Below are 22,824 nucleotides of genomic sequence, written 5' to 3'. Positions count from 1 at the left end.
ACTCCACAGCACATAATCACTTCCCCTGGGGTTATACAACCACACGCAGACATATACCCACAGTCATCACAATCACTCATGGGCACACAATCCCACAATCTCCCGCTCTGCACACCACACACACACAACCTGGTGGTGTTCATACAGCCAGCAGCGGGCACATTGATACAACAAACACTTCACACACATGCACACCATTACCCCCCCTCTACACCCCACTCAAGGCCTCTCAGTGCACAGCATTCTTCTGCGATTAAGTCAAAGACCTCCCCACACAGGGGGCTCAGTGGAAAAAAGGCGTCAGAATGCCCGAGGCCCAGGTCTGGGAAGGTTCGGGCAGCTTCTCTCTGGGGGAGAAAGAGTGCAGTGTTGGAAGTTTGCCCCTGATACTGGTGGGCTAAGGGCTTGGGGTGGGGACATGCCTTGGAATAGACAGAAGGGGGGGTGGGGGGGGGAATGGGGGGACAGGAGGGGTGGCATGTGACAGGTGGAGCAAGCCAGAGACCCCAGGAAACCTCGTATCGCGGTGCTGAAAGCTGTGTTCAATATGGACCTCAGCCTTATAGGCTGACAGCCCCCCTACACAGCCCGTCCCTAACCCCAGCCACAGGCTCCCAGGCTCCCCACTGCCCCGCCTTCCTCCTCTAGCCCCGCAGGACAGCGAGGTGCCCAACTGTGGCGACATTCCCAAATGAGCGGGGGTGTGGGGTCCCTCTAGTCCCCCACCGGCCAGGCCCCAGGCCGGGACAGTGCTCTTCTGGGGCTGCAGAGCCACCTCCCGTCCTGATTCCCCGCAACCGGGACCTGGGAGGGGAAGGGTGGAGAGAAAGAAGGTTCCGGAAGATCCCCAGGCTGGCTGGTCTCGTGGACCCAGATACCCACCCCCATCCCCACCCCCATCCCCACCGCAGGCTGGTCCCCGGAGGGGCGGCCTCTCCCCACCCTCCGGAGGCGCGGCCGGCCCCCTCCTCCCGCGGGCAGGAGTCGGGCCAAGTGGGCGCGCCCTCGGCGGATCCGGTGTCGGCTGCAGCTGTCAGTGCGGCGGGCGCGGCGCGGGCGGCCGGCGGGGCCGCCTATTAATAACGCGGCTGCCCGGCCCGGGTCGCGCAGCCATGGCCAGCTCGGAGCCCCGGCGCAGCGGGGACGGCGCCGCCCAGGCCGCGAGGTAGGACCGTCCAGGGCCCGCGTGGCGCCCCCGTGGGGAGGGGAGGCTGGACGGATTCCCTTCCCCCACCTACCGGCACCTTCTGCCTGGCGGGAGTAGGGGACTAGCGGGGTGCGGCACGGCGCGGGGCGGAGCCACCAGCGAAGGGAGATGGGGCGGGGGGGGGGGGGGGGGGGAGGCGAGGGGGGGGAGGCGAGGGGGGGGGGAGGCGAGGGGGGGGGGGGGAGGCGAGGGGGGGGAGGGGTCCCCGCTCAGGGTCTTGGCACCTCCGTTGTCAGCGGCTTTTTATAAGGCCCCCTCGCCTTCCTCGGGCCATGTGAGAATTAACCCTTTCAACCGCCAGCTGCCATTTGGCCCATAGCGGCCAAAGCGTTACTTGTTTCTTTCAGTCCTCACCCCAAACACAACTGGAGGTGGAGGCCTCCTGCCTTCGCTGAGGAAGACTCTGGGTGCAAGGCTGGGCATCTGCCAGCTTGGAGTTAAGTCTGTTCAGGCAGCTTGTCCGCAGCTGTCTGGGGCCTGAAAAGGAGGTGCAGGGTCTACCATCGCAGAGGAGCAGGAGGGCCCTGGAGCTGAGGCCCTCCTGCATCCATCCACAGCCAGCTGTTTAGAGGGCAGGGACCTGTGGCTGAGGAACCCCGGGTCAGACTGCAGCCCTGGGCCCCCCAATGTACCAAGAGGTGGAGGTGCAAATACACCCCCCGACACCCCTCACTGTCACACACAGCGCAAAGCTGAATAGTCTTACACATACCCTCCCCACTACTGCCATCACACATACAGGTACACAGGCACACACCAACTCACATACACACATACAGGTACATGGAGTCAGACACACACCAACTCACATACACACATACAGGTACACAGACACACCAACTCACATACACACATACAGGTCCACGGAGTCAGACACACGCCAACTCACATACACACATACAGGTCCACGGAGTCAGACACTCACCAACTCACATACACACATACAGGTACACAGTCAGACACACACCAACTCACATACACACATACAGGTACACAGTCAGACACACACCAACTCACATACACACATACACAGACACACACCAACTCACATACACACATACAGGTACACAGTCAGACACACACCAACTCACATACACACATACAGGTACACAGTCAGACACACACCAACTCACATACACACATACACAGTTAGACACACACCAACTCACATACACACATACAGGTACACAGTCAGACACACACCAACTCACATACACACATACAGGTACACAGTCAGACACACACCAACTCACATACACACATACACAGTTAGACACACACCAACTCACATACACACATACAGGTACACAGTCAGACCCCCACCAACTCACATACACACATACAGGTACACAATCAGACACATACCAACTCACATACACACATACAGGTACACAGTCAGACACACACCAACTCATGCCTGCACAGTATCACAAACACAGCCACAGCCCTAATGGACAGAGCTGGGTGCTGCTGGAGTCCGCTGGGGACAGGGACAGAGTGGCAGAGGCAGGCTGTTTGGGGCCAAGGAAGCCTCAGGTCAGCAGCCCCAGCTGAACTGGCTCCCCTGCCCCTGGGCCTCCCATAATCTACTTTCCCTAGTCCTTACAGAGAGGCAACTGTGTGAGGGCAGCCTCTAGCCGAGGCCTGGCACTGTGGGCGGGGTGACTAAGACAACATGGTGTATGTTAACAGCAGCACCTGGAAAGTCAGGAGGCCTGGGTTCTACTTCCAGATTTGCTACTCGACCTTGGGCAAGCTTCCTCCTTGGACCTCAGTCGGTTTCTGCCTTCCTTCCTTCCACAGAGCCCCACCCTGGGATACAGAGAGAAAGAGAACTTACTTGTCCTTAGAAAATGGAGTATCACAGGAGACAGACACATGCACTTCTTATAGCACAGAGAACTAAGTGCAAAGATGAGCTGCACACAACATGCCTTAAGAATGCCAGGCACTTTAGGGTGGTCTGGGAAACACTTCACCGAGATGGACTTTAGCAGGGCTTGAATGAGGAGGAGAAATTTGTTAGGCAAATATATACAAATACACTTTGAATGCTGTGGGCCAAGCTCTAGAGTACCTGCCCTCATTGTTTGACCTCTCTTAGACCTCATGCCTATTCTAAGAGCTGAGTGGTCCAAAGGAGCTCCGAATAAAACACAAAGATAAATAAAAAACAAAAACAGCTCTGGCTCTGGAGTGGAACCTTGAGTGAATTCTTTACTCTGTTTATGCTTTGGTTTCCTCATCTGTAAAATGGGGGTAATAGATGAGCATCCTGTAAAGGAGTATTCATGTAAAATGCGTAGAATACTGCCATGAACAGTTACGTCATTCCAGGGTGGAGGACTCCGCAGGAGGGTGATCTCGGTCCGCCTGCTAGCTGCTGAGGATCAGGGTGGGTTCTGGCTGGCTGAGCAGGTGCATCCTTCCTGGGCACTGGGAGCTCTACCTTTCCAGAACTGTTCTCTAGTTGGGTGGTGTACAGAGAGCAGTATTTCCTCAGCTGGATCCTTTAGTCATTGTGGGCCTGGGGTAGAAGGTATAAAAAGGTAATGCATGTTCCAGATGGTCAAGCACTGGGTGGGCTCCTGGGGCGTGAGACGAGGCTGAAAGGTATGTCGGGGCTACATCTTTAAGGGCCTTGAATCTCTGCTAAGCAGTTGATTATCTATGGGTGACGCAGGGCGACATGGTTTGCTTTATGTTGTAGCAAGTTGTAGAGCATAGACTAGGATGAGAAGGCCTGTTGGAAGGCTGGCACAGATTTGCAGGTGAGAGATGATGACTTGGACTAGGGCCCTGGCAGTGGATGGAGAGGGGGATGGGGACTGCAGACTTTGGGAGACAGAAGGGTTAGTTCTCGGTAAGTTGGCTGTATAGGGGAGGGAAGAGATATTTAAAGATTTCTTGTCTCATCAAGCTGGTGATGTGTTTCACTGAGCTGGAGAATACAGGTGCAGCAAGCTCAAGGTGAATAATAATCTAGGGCAGTTGAGTTTGAGGTGCAAAGTAACATCTGGTAAAGATATCTAAGAAGCACTTTCTCTCTGGTAAAGTGATGCGAATGGACTAGGTGACTGTCGAGGTTGTGTTGGAACTTTAGGCTTTGGTGTGGGTGCTGGGATGAAGGAGGCCAGTGATGTTTGGGGCCTGATGAAACCATACTTTTGTCGTTTCCAGAGGGCCAACATGAGAAAACAAAGGAAACCCAGGGATTCCCGGGGTGTTAGAGAGGACAGAGTACAGGATGATTTAGAGTAAAAATAATCTTTATTGGGAACTTGGAATAAGATATAGAGCTTAAAACCTGGACACAAGTAGGCCTTTTCAAAACAGAGCAATCTAAATCTTTCATAGATGGAACTTTTTACTTTTACTTATACTTTATGTCTAAAAAATGTTTCTTGAAAGCAATAGTCAAATTTAGTTTGTTTTATAACTGGTATACATTAAATATCAGTTTTTTTGAGTAAAGTACTTAATTGCTTTACCCTCAGTTTCCTGATCTGTAAAATGGGGATAAATGTAATTAACTACGTCATAGAATTGTTATGAGGATTAAATGAGTTGACATACATAAAGCATTTAAAACAGGGCGTGGCACACATAAGACCTCTATAATAATTATTATTTCCATGGTATTTTATAATTTCAAGGAATTGCTTAGAGATCCAAGGTAGGTGAGATGCATTTGAAACAGGAAAAACAAAGCCACTTGAGGGCCAAAAGAACAGGGGAGCATTCGTTGACAGGAACTGATCGAGCTAGCAGGCAATGGGCAGCTGGGTTATCGGGCTCATTTGTTAGAATCACAGGATCTAAGAGACTTTACAGGCTAGAAGGATGATTGACATCTTACAGGAACAGAGATGTGGTTTTACTTGCTGTGAAAAAGTCTTAAGAATTTTAGTCAAACTCAGCATTTGTCAAGAACATGATGGGCCAGCCCTGTATGCTAAGGGAATCTTGGCTGCATCAATAGTGTCCGGAGATTGACTGCTTAGAGCACACCTGGGTGTTGCTCCAATACCCAACCCCAAGGGACAGTGACAATTTGGAGCCTGGTCGGAAAGAAGTGACCCAAATGAGGAAGGCCCTGGAAAACTTGGCACGCATGGAATTGAAAAGACACGTTAGTTCTTGTTAAGTGTTTAGAGAACTTACATGGGAAAGGAGTTAGACTTCTCTGATTCTAGAAAGAAGAATCAAGTCCAGGAGAAAAAGGTTTTACCTCAACATTAGAACTTTATGATAGAGAAACAAATAGTGGTTAGTTTCCTGGCCTTAAAGGTATGTAGCTGACTAGACTTTGACATCATGGGTATGTTGTCAGGGGATCTAAGCAATGGGCTGTGAGGGGATGAGTCAGGGGAGGGAAGGGAGCAGACAAGTGCTGAGATGTGAGAAGCTGATATGATTTAGGTCTATGGCCTAATGGCTCCAGCCATGAACCATCCTGGGATTGTGGCTGCCCTCTCACTTTAAGTCATTTCTTTTGCAGAGAAACAAGAGCACAGGCCACTTCTTTTCAAGAGGGGGGACACTCTGAATGCCTGGATGATACTTTTCCTTTGGAGGGGATCTTGAATATAGAGGACATGCTCTTCCTGGGGGACACAGGTGACTTTGATGACATACTGTATCTGGAAGAGACTGAGCAGCCTGAGGAGACACTGCATATTGAGGATAACAGGCAGCCAAATGAGGCCGTGTGTGTGGAGGAGCCTGTGAAGCCGGAGGACACACTGTGTGTGGAGGAGCCTGTGAAGCCAGAGGACACACTGTGTGTGGAGGAGCCTGTGAAGCAGGAGGACACACTGTGTGTGGAGGAGCCTGTGAAGCAGGAGGACACACTGTGTGTGGAGGAGCCTGTGAAGCAGGAGGACACACTGTGTGTGGAGGAGCCTGTGAAGCAGGAGGACACACTGTGTGTGGAGGAGCCTGTGAAGCCGGAGGACACACTGTGTGTGGAGGAGCCTGTGAAGCTGGAGGAGACAAGCCCAGAGCAGATGGCTAATGGGGGAGAGACGGTCACAAACGAAGAGAAGCCTAACCCTGAGAGCCTTGGAGCCGGGTCTAGTCCCAGCACAGAGGAGAGCCTGAGCATAGAGGACCTAGAATTGCTCGAGGGGCGTTTCCAGGAATGTGTCCAAGCTGTGGCCCAGCTGGAAGAGGAGCGGGATCAGCTCATCCATGAGCTTGTGTTGCTCCGGGAACCAGCTCTCCAGGAGGTGCAGCAAGTCCATCAGGACATCCTGGATGCCTACAAACTGCATGCTCAAGCGGAGCTGGAGAGGGATGGGCTAAAGGAGGAGATCCACCTGGTCAAGCAGAAGCTGTTCAAAGTGACCAAAGAATGTGTGGCCTACCAATACCAGCTGGAGTGCCGCCAGCAGGACGTGGCCCAGTTTGCCGATTTCCGGGAAGTGCTGACCGCACGGGCAGCCCAGCTCTCAGAGGAACTGGCCCAGCTCCGGGATGTCTATCAGAAGCAGAAGGAGCAGTTACGGCAGCAAATAGAAGCACCTCCAAGCCAGAGGGAAGGACACTTCCTGCAGGAGAGCCGGCAGCTCTCTGCCCAGTTTGAGAACCTGGTGGCAGAGAGCCGCCAGGGCCTGGAGGAGGAGTATGAGCCTCAGCTGGTGCGGCTCCTAGAGAGGAAAGAAGCCGCTGCCAAAGCCCTGCAGAAAACCCAGGCAGAGATCCAGCAGATGAAGGAGGCTCTGAGGCCCCTGCAAGCAGAGGCCCAGCAGCTCCATCTGCTAAACAGGAACCTGGAGAACCAGATCACACTTGTGAGGCAAAAACGCGACGAGGAAGTGCAGCAGTACAAGGTAGGCCCAGTGGGCAGGAAAGGAATTCGGTCTCTTAGCTTGGGGAAGGGAAAGGGAAGGGGCCAAATATCCTTTGGGCTGAAGGACACACACTGTCATATGTAGGAACGACTTCTTTTGAGGTCTATGGTAGAGGCTGAAATTGACTTGCTAAACCCTTTTATACCAATTATCTCATTTGATCCTCTCATGAATCCCCCAAATCCTTTATTATTATTATTTTTTAAATATATATATATTTCCTTATTGATTTCAGAGAGGAAGGGAAAGGGGAGAGAGAGAAACATCAATGATGAGAGAGAATCATTGATCGGCTGCCTCTTGCACATCCTCTACTGGGGGTCGAGCCCACAACCCAGGCATGTGCCCTTGGCTGGAATCGAACCTGGGACCCTTCAGTCCGCAGGCCGCTCTATCCACTGAGCCAAACCGGTTTTGGCAAGAGTAATTTTTTGTAAAATGTTTTGTTTTTAGAGAGGGAGAGGGATAGAAACATCAATGAGACCATCATCGATTGGCTGCCTCCTGCATACCCCCCACTTGGGATCAAGCCTACAACCCCGGGCATGTGCCCTGATTGGGAATCAAACTGTGACCTCCTGGTTCATGGGTCAACGTTCAATCACTGAGCCACTCCAACCAGGGAAAAACCCTCTTGATGAGTGTCTTTCATAGCTTTACCATAATTAAAGGAATCAAGGTCTGAAGGAGCTAATTCTTTCTGAATGGCTTCTTAAATTGTCAAAGGTCGCTTATGGCACCTGATTACTTTTCAAAGGTACACTTTACTCTTACAATTGTAAACACTGCCTCTTTCAAATATTCAACAGATATTATCTACTTACTATGTGCCTGGGAGTGAACTATGTGCTAACAAAAGAAATGAGAAATGGGGAGGGGGAAAGAGTTCCTGCTCTCCAACAGTTTACAGTCTAGGAAGGATACCAGATAAAATGAACATATTTCATAAAACCTAAGACACTTGATTTTAAGATGCGCTCTGATTTGTTAAAATGTCAAAGCCTTAGAATGAATGAAATACAAGACTTCAATGTGATAAACACTGTAATAGTTATAGGAATAAGGCATGTACTGTTGAAACATGTATAATTACCCTTGCCTAGAAATTTTGAGGATTGGTTAATAGACAGCATATAGTTGAAGTTCTTTACATGTAGTAATTCATTTAATTCTTACCTAAGATAGGTATGAACTACTGTCATCATTTGAAAAATGAGAAAACAGGTGAGAAAGAAGTCATTTGTCCAAGGTTATGCATCTAGGACGTGATGCATATAACCCTGAGCAATCTAGCTCAAGCCCATAGTCAACCACAATGTGTTTGTATAAATGAATTCATGGGTTAGACAAGGGAAAGGCTTTCCAAGCAGAGGGAACAGCCTACACAAAAGCAAGAAAACACAAAAAGACATACTATAGGAAGTGAGGGTGGCTGGATCATAAGGAATGTGAGCAGAGTGATGAGGCTGGAGAGGTAGATGGGGATCAGAATGTAAAGGGCTTTGTGTAATCTTTGATAAGCAGTTTTCAAAAAGTTTTCTCCAAAGCCAGGTCCTTTCCACAAAATAGAATTTTAGATGAAATGCCAATATATAAAACAGGCAAAAGTGGAGCTACTAATTAGTGGCAAGGGCACTTCATTTTGGCTTCTTCCTGGGTTAATGGGACAGTTTGAAGATCACTAAAGAGCCGTAAGAATATGAGCTTGTGCAAGTTTGTCTTAATGGAAACAAACTTGCACAAGTTCTGGCTCTACCACTTTCCAACTGGGGGAAACTTTGGACAATTACTTAATCCAATGGCTCTGCTCCCTCACATGTAATATACCTCATTTGCAAGGAATGAACCAGTTAATGTTTGTAAAGCACGTGAAATGGTGCCTGGCCCATAGGTATGTACTCATAGAAGTGGCAGTATGGTGGGTGGATTGAAAAAGCCTGAAAGACAACTTAGACTTTATGAGAGAGATGATGTGAGATATGTAGGATAAAATGGTAGGTCTTGGTGACTGGCTACAGTGGGTGGGGTGAGAAATTTGCTGAGAATGTTAACTGGAAATTGGTAGGTTGCTAATGCACAAATGGGGCTGATAGTAAATATTTACTATCTGCAAAGTTTCCCATCAACAGGCATTATGTGTGCTCCCAGGAACCTACAATCTGGGAGTTACACATGAATTTAAAAGATAAATAACAATACAACAGCAGATGCTGTCTATTGTGTCAGAAGTAAAGGCATAGAGATTTGAGTTGGTCAGGCTTGAGCAGCACTGTCCAGCACAATCTCATGCAAGACACAGATGCCATTTAAAATTTCTAGTGACACTTAAAAAAACAGGTGAAATATTTTATGTAACCCAGCATATAAAAACAATTTCTTCATGTAGCCAAGTCTTAGAAATCTTACACTTATAGACATCTCAATTTGGACGAGCCATATTTCAAGTACTCACTAGCCCCATGTGGCTAGTGACTTCCATACCGGATAGTGCAAGATACAGGAAAATGTTCATATTGAAAGAGTAATGGAGGTTCTAGTTAGAGGCAGGGGTAAAACTGGAGGGCGTCTAGATTAAAGGAAGTGGGAAGCCTTTGAAAGATTGAGATAGAGCAGTTTTTAGTAAGTTAATCTATTGGCGCTACATCAGATTAAGACTGGAGGTTGTCCTTAATGACAGTCATTGTAGCAATGTATCTTTCACCGAGTTTCTTCCTGTCAGAGTACTGATGGTACAGACTGCCTTCTCAAGCATGTACTTTTGTGCCTTGTCAAAATAACAGGTTTGCTAGTGGAATTTGGGAAATCGGGGCAGAGGTATGAAAATACTTCCCTTCAGATGACATGAGAGTAAGGCCCCATTTCTGTGTGGTGTCAGAGCATGACTAAGCACTAAAAAAGGCCTTTTGATAATGTTTATGTAAATTGAGATTCAGCCAGTGTATCAACCATTGCAGATTGATGTGCCACAGGTATTATAAAGGATGACTCTGAGAACAAATTATTTAGATACTTCTAATAACATGTACCCAAACTGGATTCCTATCTTTTTTCTTTTTAAAATATCGATTTCAGAGGGAGATAGAAACATCAATGATGAGAATCAATTGGCTGCCTCCTGCACGCCCCCTACTGGGAATTGAGCCTGCAACCCAGGCCATGTGCCCTTGATTGGAATCGAACCTGGGACCCTTCAGTCCGCAGCTCTATCCACTGAGCCAAGCCAGCTAGGGCTGGATTCCTATCTTACTATTCCTCAAAATTTGAGAAGTCACTGCCCTTTTAAAATATGCCTTCAAACTTTAATGCTTTCCCAACTCCCTCACACTTCCTAAGGATCCATGCCAGCTAGGAACAAACAACAGACTGATTTGCTGACACCTTCCTTACCTCATTCCTCAGGCATTAAACCTCAGCAGAGACAATTTACAGAATGCATCCTGCCTGTTGGCAGAATGGGAAAGTTATCTGAAAGCTCCAGAGGGCCCACAGGGCATAGCATCTTTTTTCGTTTTTAAAGAAATTCTATTATTCTTTTTTAAAAAAAATATATTTTATTGATTTTTCACAGAGAGGAAGGGAGAGGGATAGAGTTAGAAACATCGAGTGAGAAACATCGATCAGCTACCTCCTGCACATGTCCCACTGGGGATGTGCCTGCAACCAAGGTACATGCCCTTGACCGGAATTGAACCTGGGACCTTTCAGTCCGCAGGCTGATGCTCTATCCACTGAGCCAAACTGGTGCTGGCAAAATTCTATTATTCTTTTTAAAAATATGTATTTTTATTGGTTTCAGATAGGGAAAGAAACATCAACGATGACAGAGAATCATTAATTGGCTGCCTCCTGCACATCCCCTACTGGGGATCGAGCCCACAACCTGGGCATGTGCCCTTGACTGGAATCGAACTTGGGACCCTTCAGTCCGCAGGCCGACGCTCTATCCACTGAGTCAAACCTGCTAGGGCTAGCATCTTTTTCCAATTTAACATTTTTTAACAAATTCAGTCTTAATGGAAACAAACTTGCTCATAGAGTAAGCAAGAGGTGTATAAAATTCTCAGCTCACCAAGAGGACCAAAATCCTCCCCAACACTTCTTAACATTGTGAAACTAAAAGTCCCTCTGAGTACTGCCGTTGCAGGATTACACTAAGTAAGCTGTGGGTGAAGGACAAGACTCCTTTCTTCACCATCTTCAAATGGAGTATCACTTTGTCAAAACAAATCTGTTTCAACCTTAATACTTCCATGAAGATTAAACAATATACAAGAAAGTGCTTTGTAAACTATAATGGACAATGTAAGATTTTTATTGTTCGGCTCATCAGGTATGTTCTTGGCCCTCTTATGCAGGAACAGCTGGAGAAAATGGAAGAACAACAGACACAATTAAGAAACGGAGTGCAACTCCAGCAACAGAAGAACAAAGAGATGGAGCAGCTAAGGATCAGCCTTACTGAAGAGCTTTCAACTTATAAGTCAGTGTTTGCTGCTTACCCAAATCTCAACTAACACTGGCTGACGAGATGGATGGTGGGGAGGGCAGATGTTGCTCGAGGGAAATTTCACTCAACAGTGGGAGACAAATGAAAACTGGGAAATTTTTTTTCATCCATGAACAGATGGAAAATGGCTCTCTCTTTCTTTTAAGGGCTATGCTACCCAAGAGCCCGGAACAGGCTAATACTCCTACTTCTCAGGCAGGTGGAATCGAGACACAGTCTCAAGGTGATCCTTGTGGGTACAAGAGTGGAGTTTGCATTTTACTTTCTTAACAATACTAGTACCTTAAAAGAACTTAAGTGTGTGTCTAATGACAAATCATGTAGGGGTAACACATACCTCCAAACTGCCTGGTTCAAGCATTCAGGGTTCATTTGGAATGCTTGTTTCTGATAGGACTAAAAAAATATGCCCTAATTATCACCAGGAATTCTGTAACAGGATAAAATATCTAAGCTCTGCATTCTCCCACCTTACCCCACCTGCTATTCATAAATAGTTTCCTTAGAATAGCAGAAGGTAGTTATGCTACCTAAATTCAAACTATGACAAAAGAGGCCAAGGCAGCAAAATTTATCTGTATAGAAAAGCTGAAGAGGGTGTTGTTTAGAAGCGGAGGAACAGGATTATTGCTTAGTATGTGAAACAAGCAACACACCTATCCATTAATTTCTCTATATACCAGTATGTTCTCATTTTTCACATTTTAGATTCTCTTGGATAAAGAGACTAAGAATAAAAAAGGTCTGTCAAGTATATACTAGTTAGATGCCCATAAATTTTATTCTCAATTTCCTAGTTCATCTTACAGCTTGGATACAAACTCACAAATGACTACTGTAACTAATGCTTTTCCTAACTCACTAGGACTTTTTTCCAGGCATAACAGATTGCGCTTATTGTTTGGGAGATTACTAGAACCATGTAATTGAGGAAAATGATCTGCTAAACACCTTTGTGTGGATCAGATTAAAAGTACAATAGGGAAAAAGCAACGATTAATTCAAAGAAACAAAACTACAGAATTTCAGGCACTGTAATACCTGTGTAAATTTAACCTGGACAGAGAAAAATTTTAGCTAGCCCCTCCCATCACCATCACACATTCATTACTTTGCAAATAAGAATCACCCAAATATTTCATAGGGGAAAGTCAACCCTGATCATATGTGAGTCAGTGTCTAGCAATCTCTCCCCCCAACAAAACCTACAATAAATTTCCTAAGTTCAGTCATAAACTTTATACTGCACTAGAGACCTGGTGCACAAAATTTGTGCACTGAGGGGGAGGGGGTCCCTCTGCCTGGCCTGCACCCTCTCGCAGTCTGGGAGCCAGCAGTTGGACAACCTTAGCACTGCTGTGGAGGTGGGAGAGGCTCCTGCCAGCCATGAGCCCAGCTTCTGGCTGAGCAGTGCTAGGGGGAGCACACTGACCACCAGGGGGCAGCTCCTGCATTGAGTGTCTGCCCCTGGTGGTCAGTGTGCATCATAGTGATCGGTCATTCCACAGTTCGGTAGATTTACATGTTAGCCTTTTATTATATAAGATTATTTAAAGTTGCAGAAATAATAAATTTATTCTTTTTTTCTTTCAATCTTACAGGAGCTGTTTAGAAATGTATGGCCGAATCTGTAACCCAGAAACAACCAAAAAAGCTTCTTAACAAAGGATCACTTAAGTACCCTTTCCCAAACACAGAAGAGAGTGCCAGGGACTTGGCAAGCAATTCACCCTGGGGAAGATACAAATACTGGCTGACCTGTTTAAAAAGATTCTAGGCTGGTTGGAGGCAGAACACACCAGTCAGCTCTTAGCTGGATTCTATTTCACAGGCTGCTGGTAATGATTTCATTGCACGAAGGAACAGCAAAAAAAAAAAAAAAAAAAAAAAAAAAGAGCCTCCTGTCCCTCCCTCCTGTCCACCAGCAGCAAAGGATGAATATATGCACCCCTGCAGCCTTGTGCAGAATGAAACTTGCCTTGTTGTTGACCTAAACCAAAAACATTTGTTTTGGAGCACAGGTGGGGTCAAAAGGCAGCCAATTTTCATTATATGGGTTTATAATTTGAATTCTTTTGTGCCATGAGTGTTAGACTTTTAATGAATCCTTTTACAAAGTTTACTTTTTATGCTGACACATAGTTTACTCTTGTGTCAAGATAATTTTCACTATACTCTAAAAGAACTTAGTTCCAGAAAAAAAGGAACTAAATTTGAATCGAAAATGATTTTTGGTGAGTAATCTACTCAGTTAAACTGAGTGATTGCAAAGAACCAGGCATTTTATCTGGTTATGGTATGTGGCTTTCAGCCTTTATTTCTCACTTCTAAGAACAGGTCCCAGTGAAAAACATACTGGGGAGATTCAACCTCTATATGAGAAAAGGTTCAAACACCTTTTCCAAATTTAAATTTTGCCTTACAATCTTTCTGCCACACTGCCTTTGACATGCTTGAAAGTCCATGTAGTTCTCTATGAATAGACTTCAAAAAGATGTTATTTTATCGAAGACTAATCTGTACACCTATGACTCAATGTTTTGTGTCTTTCAATTTCCCTGTGAAGGAGTAAAACTGTTTTCTATAGCTCTGGGTCTATTATAATTAATTCTGCTCTTGGTAGTCAAAGACCACAGAAAATAACTGTCATCTGAAGAATTCTTCTAGAAGCCAGAGACTGGTGTTTGATAGATATTATATTATATACTAAATAAAGCCCATCAGCATTGGGTTATGTAGAAAAGCAATTTATTTCATTATAAGCACTTACACAGTTAGTCATAGAGAGTAACAGGCCTGTTAGTGAAACAGGTCACCCAAAACAGAGATGGTATCAAACTAGTGGTCAAGGACTAACTCCTAAAAAAAAAAAGCAACTCTTATCCAGGATTAATTTAATTTTAAAAACAAATACAAGCTATAGATTCACTCTTCTCAACTTAGCTGGACAGCCTACCTGTGGTATAACTGTCAGGTAAAAACATACATCTTTACAACTTGGTGGTCCCAAGTTTTTAAAAAAAAAAAACCATTTCACAGAAAGGAAAGAAATAATATGAAATCAGCTCAAGAAATACACTAACAAGCAAAAATATATGGAAAACAGGAACACATACTTTTGACTTAAGAAACGGAGAGGAGACTAGTCTACGTAGGAAATGTGCATCCTGGAAAGTCAGGTGTGAAGATTTTAGAGTAGGAAGTTATGACTCAAATCTCTCCTAATTCCTGAATAAAAACATCTTGCAGTACTTACACTTCATGGCTCACACACCTACCTCTCTTGGCTCTATTCCTTATTTACTTCTAGCCTTTACTTAAGTGAGCCTGAAAAATGTGGGGATATGGCATACAGAGAAAAATAAAATAACCACACACAATATTCCCCTTTCAGTGGCTACTTTAGATCTTTGATACTAGAAAATTCCTGAAAAAAATTTAAATATTAAGTCTGTGGCTTTGCTGAATCAAGCCCCTCAGTTAATATTTAGAAAACACCCTTGGATTGGGTTAATAACATTGTTGATGGTACCTATTATAGAGGGATAGCTGAACAAAGTCTGTGTCTCAGAACCAGTGTTAAGTCACTATCAGGGTTGAGAGGAAAAGGGCAGGCAGTCTAAAATTACAAGTGCAGATGAATCTAGGACCCCTGTCCTTCTGGATCCACACTTCCTTCAGGGTCTTCATCATTATAAATATTCTCTGCCTGTCCAAAAAAACAAGAAAAAGAGAAAAGGGTATTTAGTAAACATGAACGCAAGTTCTTAAAGTTAAGGTTTCAAAAATAGATTAGGTCAGGTAAAAGGTTATGGGTCATATAGTCTCTGTTGCAACTATTCAACTCTGCAGTTCTTGGATGACAGCAGCCTAGACAATCTGCAAATGAATGGGTATGTCTGTGTTCCAATAAAAGCAGAAAGCTGGCCCACAGGCCAACACCCTGGATTAGGACATTCCCACAAAACTTAAGTACGGTTACTGAATGTCTTGATAATCAACCTTCTTGAGTCCTTCAGTCAGACATCATTCATCATAGTAAAAAGCCCTGGCTTGTGTGGCCCAATAGGTTGAGTATAATCCTGTGCACTGGGAAGTGCACCAGAAATTGATTCTGGGTCGACCCTCGGTTGCAGGCTCAATCCCCAGTAAGCAATGGACATTTTTCTCTTTCCCTCTCCCTCTCCCTCTCCCTCTCAAATCACTAAAAATAAATACAAAAATAAAAATAAAGTAAAAACACAAATGTTCACAGACTAATGAATAAATAAAATGATGTATCTATACAATATTATTTGACAATAAAAAAACCCAGTCATGACCTAGCCAGTTTGGCTCAGTGGATAGAGCGTCGGCCTGTGGACTGAAAGGTCCTAGGTTTGATTCCAGTCAAGGGCACATGCCCAGGTTGTGGGCTTGATCCCCACTGGGCGTGTGTGCAGGAGGCAGCTGATCAATGATTCTCTCATCACTGATGTTTCTATCTCTCTCTCTCCCCCCCTCTCCCTTCCCGATTAAAACAAACAAACAAAAAAACACATACAAAAAAACCAGACACATATTGTTATTTTATTTATATTAAATGTTCAGAATAGGCAAATCCATAGAGAAAGTAGATTGGTGGTTGCCTAGTGCTGGGTGGACTGGAGGAAAATGGGGAGTGATGGCTAATGGATATGGGTGGTAATGGGGCTTCTTTTTGGCATAACTGACTGGAGTACTGGTTGCATAATTCTGTGAATATACAAAAATCACTGAATTATGTAAAAAAAGAAAGAAACCCCATCCCACCATCACTGTATGTTCCAAATCTTAATTTATAATTTTTTAAAATGAAAAAATGCTCTTGCATATAAAAAACTCTACTTCTAGTTCTTGATGAAACATCTGTATACAATGGCATAATGTTAATTACAGACACCACTTTCATTTAGACAAAATTTACTGTTCTTAGTTTAGCACCTACTATGCATAAATCACCAGGCTAGGTGCTACAAAGCATGGGATACACTTGTTTTTGAGGAGCTTGTGATCTGACCGCAGGGAAATGTATACAATTGTGTGTTTTCTGACAATGAATGTATAATGCCTTTTCCCCTGACACCAATTCTCTAATGCCAACTGGGCATCCAACATGTCACTTCAATCCTGACATTAACTAATTAGAGGTAGTGCTAGACTCCACAGGTTTGAGGGATGTGACTAAGGGCTCAGTGCCACAAGACTATCCTCACTTTGGGCACCAGTAATATGAGTGCTATGAGTACCAGGCTACTTGTTACTTATAAGGAGTCCCTTATAAATAAATTTGTTGACTATAAATGTGGGGATTCCACAACCCTCTACTCAGGTTTGATAATATGCTGGAATAACTCACTAAATTCAGGTAAGTGCTTTATTTACTACTAAAGGCCCGGTGCACTGATGTGTGCACCAGTGGGGTGCCTCAGCCTGGCCTGCACCCTCTTGCAATCCAGGAGAGCCCTCGGGGGATGTCGGACTCCTGGTTTCGGCCCGATTCCCGCAGGCCAGGCCGAGGGACCCCACAGGTGCATGAATCTGTGCATCATGCACCTGGCCTCTAGTATGCATATAAGATCTTTGGTTAATCTCTTCCCGCTTCCCCCTGAGATTCACCAGTCTGTTCCATGTTTCCATGCCTGTGCATTGAGCGTCTGGTGGTCAGTGCGCATCATAGCTACCAGTCGAAAGGTCAGACACTTAGCATATTAGGCTTTTATATATATAGATTACTGGTTTACTATAAAGGCTAGAACTCAGAACAAATGGAAGAAATGCATAGGGCAAGGTGAGGAGGGAGGACAGAGCTTCCATGTTGTCTCTGGGTGGCATCAATATGTTCACCAACCTGGAAGTTGATCAGATCAAGAGCTTTTTATAGGCTTTTCCAAGACTTTTTATAGAGCTCAATCCCCTATCTGCGGGTAGTGGAACTGAAAGTTCTAACTCTCTAATCAAGTGTTTGGTCTTTCTGGAGACCAGCCTCATCCTGAGGCTATATCTAGGGGCCCCTTAAGTCACCTCCTTACCCTAAACTAAGGTGTGCCCCAAAGGGACTCCTTATAAATAGCAATGGACTCCTTTGTAATAATTATGCATGGTGTCAGATGGGTACTAGATTTACCAGGTGATCATTTCTTAAAGTCAGTGATTTTCAACTTTATCTCATGACACACAATTTAACTACTAAAATTTTGCAGCAAACCAAGAAATGTAATTTTTGCTGACCTGACAATAATTTTTTTGATTCAGTAACACTGGATGGCTACTGTTGTATTGGCTATTGTCTTTTTTAATTTAGTTTTTACAATTTAAGGGAAAAGAGGTCAATGCCCCTGACTAAATAGTCAGGTATTGCCTGTTTTAAAAATTCTTGTGGCACACTGGTTGAAAATCACTGTCCTAAGTTATATAAATGTCTAATCAGTGTGCTGTATACCCAAAACTAATACAATGTTATATGTCAACTGTAATTGAAAAAATTTTAAATTATTTTTTAAATATAGCAAGAGACTCCTACCACTCAGGAAATGCTAAGGTTTTTGGGCCCTTTGGAACAGAAACTAGAACAGAAACCAAGTATTTATTTCTTACACCACAATTTTCCTTTTTTTTACCACAATTCTTACACACACACACACACACACACACACACACACACACACACTGAGTAAAGTAACAACCTGGCCTGGAATTAATGGCCTTGAAGGTTATGGAGTTCAATATCCTACAACATTCCCATGGAAACTACTAAAATACCTTTAATTGAGAGATTATCCAAGGAAGCCCATTTCACCTTCCTGTTAGAATTCAACATTTTATATTAATTTTCTGTGTGTGAGGTGGATTTTCTGTTCACACATGTAACACATCCTTGAAGTATACAAAGAAATCAATAACTCTCTAAATGTACCAACCATATTTTGGTAAACAGACTTCTAAATAAATACCTACAAGTATTTAAACAGAAAATCAGATACACATAATTTAAAAATGAGATTCCACCATGCTGTTCTGCAACCTGCTTTTTCTCTACTTAATAGCACTGTCATGAGTATCTTACAAAGCTAAGCACACTTCTTTGATACATACTATTCCAAAGTATGTTTATCATTTGTTAATCACATAGGCCACAAACACTCTCATCAATAGTGCGATTCTGTAGGAAAGGTTTATATTTTTTAATAGTTTTTAAAACTATGTTTTTTTGATTTGAGAGAGAAAAGGAGAGATAGAAACATCAACGCATGTGCCCTGACTGGGAATCGAACCAGCAACCTCTTGGTACATGGGTTAACGCTGAACCACTGATCCACACCGGCCAGACTATAGTTAAGTTTTAAAACATTTTTCCTCATGTTGAGCCAAAAACTTTCCCCTGGAGTTTATTCTTGGCTCTAGATCTATCCTGAGAAACCAAAAGTTCCTTTGAAATTATTTTCGTTATTCAGGGTATAATCACTGAAAAGCCATACAACTATTTTTGTGTTTTTTTTAAAATTGTAGTAAACACAAACATAAAATTTACCATACTATCACTATCACCCATCTCTAGAATATATGTTTTATTGCATTGCTATATATTAGAGATTACAGTTTTCTCCATTAAATTTCAAGCACTCTAAAAATGACATTGTGGTAGAAACTGTGCTAGGCATGTTCACAGATCATTTCAAGGGAATAACCTTTCCTAGATATTCAATTGCTAGCCAAGAGAGAGAAACAAGAGGCAAGCCAACAAATAGGAGGTTACTTCAATAGTCCAGCAAGTGGTAATGAGAACCTGAGCAAAAAACTAGGGTAGTGATGGCGAACCTTTTGAGCTCGGCGTGTCAGCATTTTGAAAAACCCTAACTTAACTCTGGTGCCATGTCACATATAGAAATTTTTTGATATTTGCAACCATAGTAACCCTAACTTAACTCTGGTGCCGTGTCACATACAGAAATTTTTTGATATTTGCAACCATAGTAAAACAAAGACTTATATTTTTGATATTTATTTTATATATTTAAATGCCATTTAACAAAGAAAAATCAACCAAAGAAATGAGTTCACGTGTCACCTCTGACACGCATGACATAGGTTCGCCATCACTGAACTAGGGTGTGGAATAGACAGGAAAGTTGGGAATGGATGTATTTGTAAGATGAGTACAGATTGGAGAAACATTGCAGAGCTAGACAACATAAAGTCTGATAAGTGAACTAGACCTAAAGGTGAATATATAGTGGAGGAGAACTTCAATTTTCAAGTGTGGTGAGATGGGGGAATACTAAAGCCATATGAAAAACAGCCAAGTCAGAAAGAAAGGGGAGTAGGGAGAATGGGGAAAGAAGCAAAGTCCAGTTTAGTTGAGTCTGAGATACCAGTGGGATAACCAGATGAAGATAAAGAGCAGGAAGTTGAAAATGATATGATAATGTACGGACAAGCACTAAAATCACACAAAGGAGCACACTGAACAGAAATGCCAGTTGTATTCATTAAGTATAGAAATATGAAATGACAGTCTACCTCCTTTATTTAACCTCCCCAAAATGACTAAATACTCACCATCTGCCACACTTGCATGATATTGTCTTCTGACACAGAGCAGATCACCCAAGGTTCATTGGGATTCCAAGAGAAATCAGATATCTTGGCAGTGTGACCACCATGAATAAACTGAAGAACGGAGGAAAACAGATATAAAAAGCAGATAGAGGATATTAAATTACAGATTACTTCAATTGCTCAATGTTTGTGCATACCAACAACTCCGGTGGCCCATCTTCTGCATCTTCGGGGGATTGTTCCTCTCCAATTTTACTAGCACAAAAAGATTTTCAAAAGTTAAAACAGATTTTTCCTAACTAATTTTGGAAGGTATAAATAAAAGAAAATAACTCCACAAAAAAGTAACTAATACAACAAGACTTACCTTAAATCCCAGACATTCAGTCTGCGATCAGTACCACTGGAAGCCAAAATAGTCTCATTGTGAGGTGACCACTGAACCTACAGAGAAGAATAAAGGAAACAGAAGTTTTCAACTACAAAATTGAGTGAAAAGCACCTAAAATTATATTTAACAATTCAAATTTTTATACATAAAAAGAGAATTCCAAGTATTTTTAAGAAATTGATTTATACAGAGAGAGACAGAGGTGAAGGGGGTGAGAGGGAGAAACGGAGCGGGTGAGAGACAGAGACAGAGAGAGAAAGAGAGAGAGGGAGGAAGAGATTTGATGTTGCACTTAATTATGCATTCACTGGTGCCCTTTTGTATGTGCCTTGACTGGAGATCGAGCTTGCAACCTTGGCATATTGGGATGATGCTCTAACCAATTGAAAATTACCTTGCCAGGGCCTCCAAGTATTTTAGACATAAAGTTAAAACTGACAAACAAGATCATTTTTGGTATGAAAATAACCCATTATTAGACCTAGGATATCAGCTTTTACTCTATTTGATCTTATATTTTTGAAGACCTTTTTATTTATTCTGGCCTCTAGCCAAATGTAATCAAATTCTGACCTAAGAACTATAGTACAGATCACACAATTTCCCAAGTACTTATTATGAATTCAGTGCTATACATAAGATTAAAAATGACTCATTACAATTATTTTATTAAAATAAAGTTAGCTACTACATAGACAACTCATAATTATGAAAACTGTTTGGTAAGCCCTAGCTGGTTTGGCTCAGTTGATAGAGTGAAGGGTCCTGGGTTCCATTCTGGTCAAGGGCACGTACCTTGGTTGTAGGTCCTTGGCCCTGGTCAGGATGTGTGCAGGAGGCAACCAACCAATGTGTCTCTCTTACATTGATGCTTCTTTCTGTCTCTCCCTCTACCTTCAACTCTCAAAATCAATGGAAAAATATCCTTAGGTGAGGATTAAAAAAATGAAATAAAATTATCTATCATCTATCTATCTATCTATCTATCTCTCTATCTATCTATCTAAAAGGCTAATATAATATGCAAACTGTCCCCTTGGGAGTTTGACCAAGGGTTCCATTGCTCGCTATGACGAGTGCCAACCACCAGGGGGCGGCACAGAATGAAGGAAGGTCCTGGCCTGCAGCCAGGAGGCCACAATTGGCCCTGACCGCCAGCCAGGCCTAGGGACCCTACCTGTGCATAAATTTCATGCCCGGGCCTCTAGTAATCAATCTATCTATCTATCTATCTATCTATCTATCTAAAAGCCTAAGTGACCGTTACAGTGGAACGACCAGAACAACCGGTTGCTATGACATGCACTGACCACCCCGATTGCATGATCAGGCAGGCCTACCGGCCAACCTCCCTGTCCTTTCCCCTGGCCAGCAGGTGCCAATTGCCTGCCCGATGGGGAATGGGTGGCAGTGGACGCAGGTGGCACCAAGGTGGGTGCAGGTGGGGAGCGGGGCCAGCTGCTGGGGGAAGGCCCAGGCTGGCCAACCTTCTGGTCCCTGAAGGCTTTTGAAAAACCTCTCTGGGGAGGCTTTTCTTACCCCCCTAGCAGTGCACAATTCAAAGGTGCTAGTTGCAGAGCCGCCTGCCACGGAGTCGCCCAATCTCTCCCCACCCAGTCAGATTGAGTCTAGTGTGGGAGGGTGGACCACCCTGAGCCGCTGCCCGAAGGCAGGAAGCTGGCAGGGGTCAGGCATGGACACAGAGGCCTTGGAGCTGGACCACCCGACCCCCAGCGTGTTCTCTGCCTGGAGGCGTCCAGCTGCAGACCTCCGACCCCATTAACTGGATCAGTGGTGGGGTAGAAAGCGACCTGGGAAAAGCGACCTGGGAGGCTGAAGTAATAAAACTTGGGGCGAGTACCACTGGTGCAGTCCCTGTGACCTTCCCCTCCCAGGATAATGCTGCACTCCCTAACCTCCTATGAGCCAAGATAAATGTGGATTCACAAACAGGCAGGCCCCTGAGGAGCTTCAGCTGGGGGAGAGAGGAGTTACTTCTGACACCTCCACCCTTTGCTTTAAGGCTGTATTCTCCTTCTCTAATACATGTTGCTTGAAGTACATGATGGTTTGTGTTTAGACATACAATAAACATGGAGAAAACAAAGTTTTGTGCTTTAGAACAAGAGTCTGGAATCTTTGATGGGGGCTTTCTCTCTCTCTCCCTCTCTCCTTCCTCCCCTCTTCCCTGCCCTGGCAAATCTTCACGTAGAAAGTTAACCCTAGCTCCTCAGAAAGCACCCTCACTGGAGTGGCCTCTGTTTTGTTTTTTTCTAATCTCTAAACC

General features: G+C 44.1%; 2 protein-coding genes across 7 annotated transcripts in view; one reads left to right on the top strand and one right to left on the bottom strand.

Moving 5' to 3' along the window:
- The first annotated feature begins 1,055 nt into the window (after positions 1 to 1,055).
- Positions 1,056 to 14,155, top strand: SYNC (syncoilin, intermediate filament protein). Of its 4 annotated transcripts, none has more exons than XM_070404645.1 (5): positions 1,056 to 1,165; positions 5,709 to 7,041; positions 11,418 to 11,542; positions 11,716 to 11,764; positions 13,171 to 14,155. In XM_070404645.1, exons 1-5 carry the CDS (start codon positions 1,113 to 1,115, stop codon positions 13,201 to 13,203), a joined length of 1,593 nt encoding a protein of 530 aa, XP_070260746.1. In that variant the 5' UTR covers positions 1,056 to 1,112; the 3' UTR covers positions 13,204 to 14,155. The 4 variants fall into 4 exon arrangements, with proteins under 4 accessions (XP_070260746.1, XP_070260744.1, XP_070260747.1 ...); XM_070404643.1 differs by having other exon boundaries at positions 11,716 to 11,792; XM_070404646.1 differs by lacking the exon at positions 11,716 to 11,764.
- Positions 10,629 to 22,824, bottom strand: part of RBBP4 (RB binding protein 4, chromatin remodeling factor) — a 31,430-nt gene continuing 19,234 nt past the window's right edge. For 2 of the 3 annotated variants that reach the window (XM_070404647.1, XM_070404649.1), the window contains exons 9-12: positions 20,514 to 20,590; positions 20,344 to 20,401; positions 20,147 to 20,257; positions 14,301 to 15,278 (exon numbers count right to left, since the gene is read on the bottom strand). In XM_070404647.1, the coding sequence (XP_070260748.1) occupies positions 15,213 to 15,278; positions 20,147 to 20,257; positions 20,344 to 20,401; positions 20,514 to 20,590 (312 nt within the window). In that variant the 3' untranslated portion in view covers positions 14,301 to 15,212. Of the gene's footprint in view, positions 11,424 to 14,300; positions 15,279 to 20,146; positions 20,258 to 20,343; positions 20,402 to 20,513; positions 20,591 to 22,824 lie in introns of those variants that run through there. The other variant, XM_070404648.1, reaches the window with a different exon arrangement.

Source organism: Myotis yumanensis, unplaced genomic scaffold (assembly GCF_028538775.1).
Source record: "Myotis yumanensis isolate MYYU_CA2020_CCGP unplaced genomic scaffold, mMyoYum1.0.hap1 SCAF_2, whole genome shotgun sequence".
Taxonomy (NCBI): domain Eukaryota; kingdom Metazoa; phylum Chordata; class Mammalia; order Chiroptera; family Vespertilionidae; genus Myotis; species Myotis yumanensis.
This window is presented reverse-complemented; position numbering and strand designations above follow the sequence as displayed.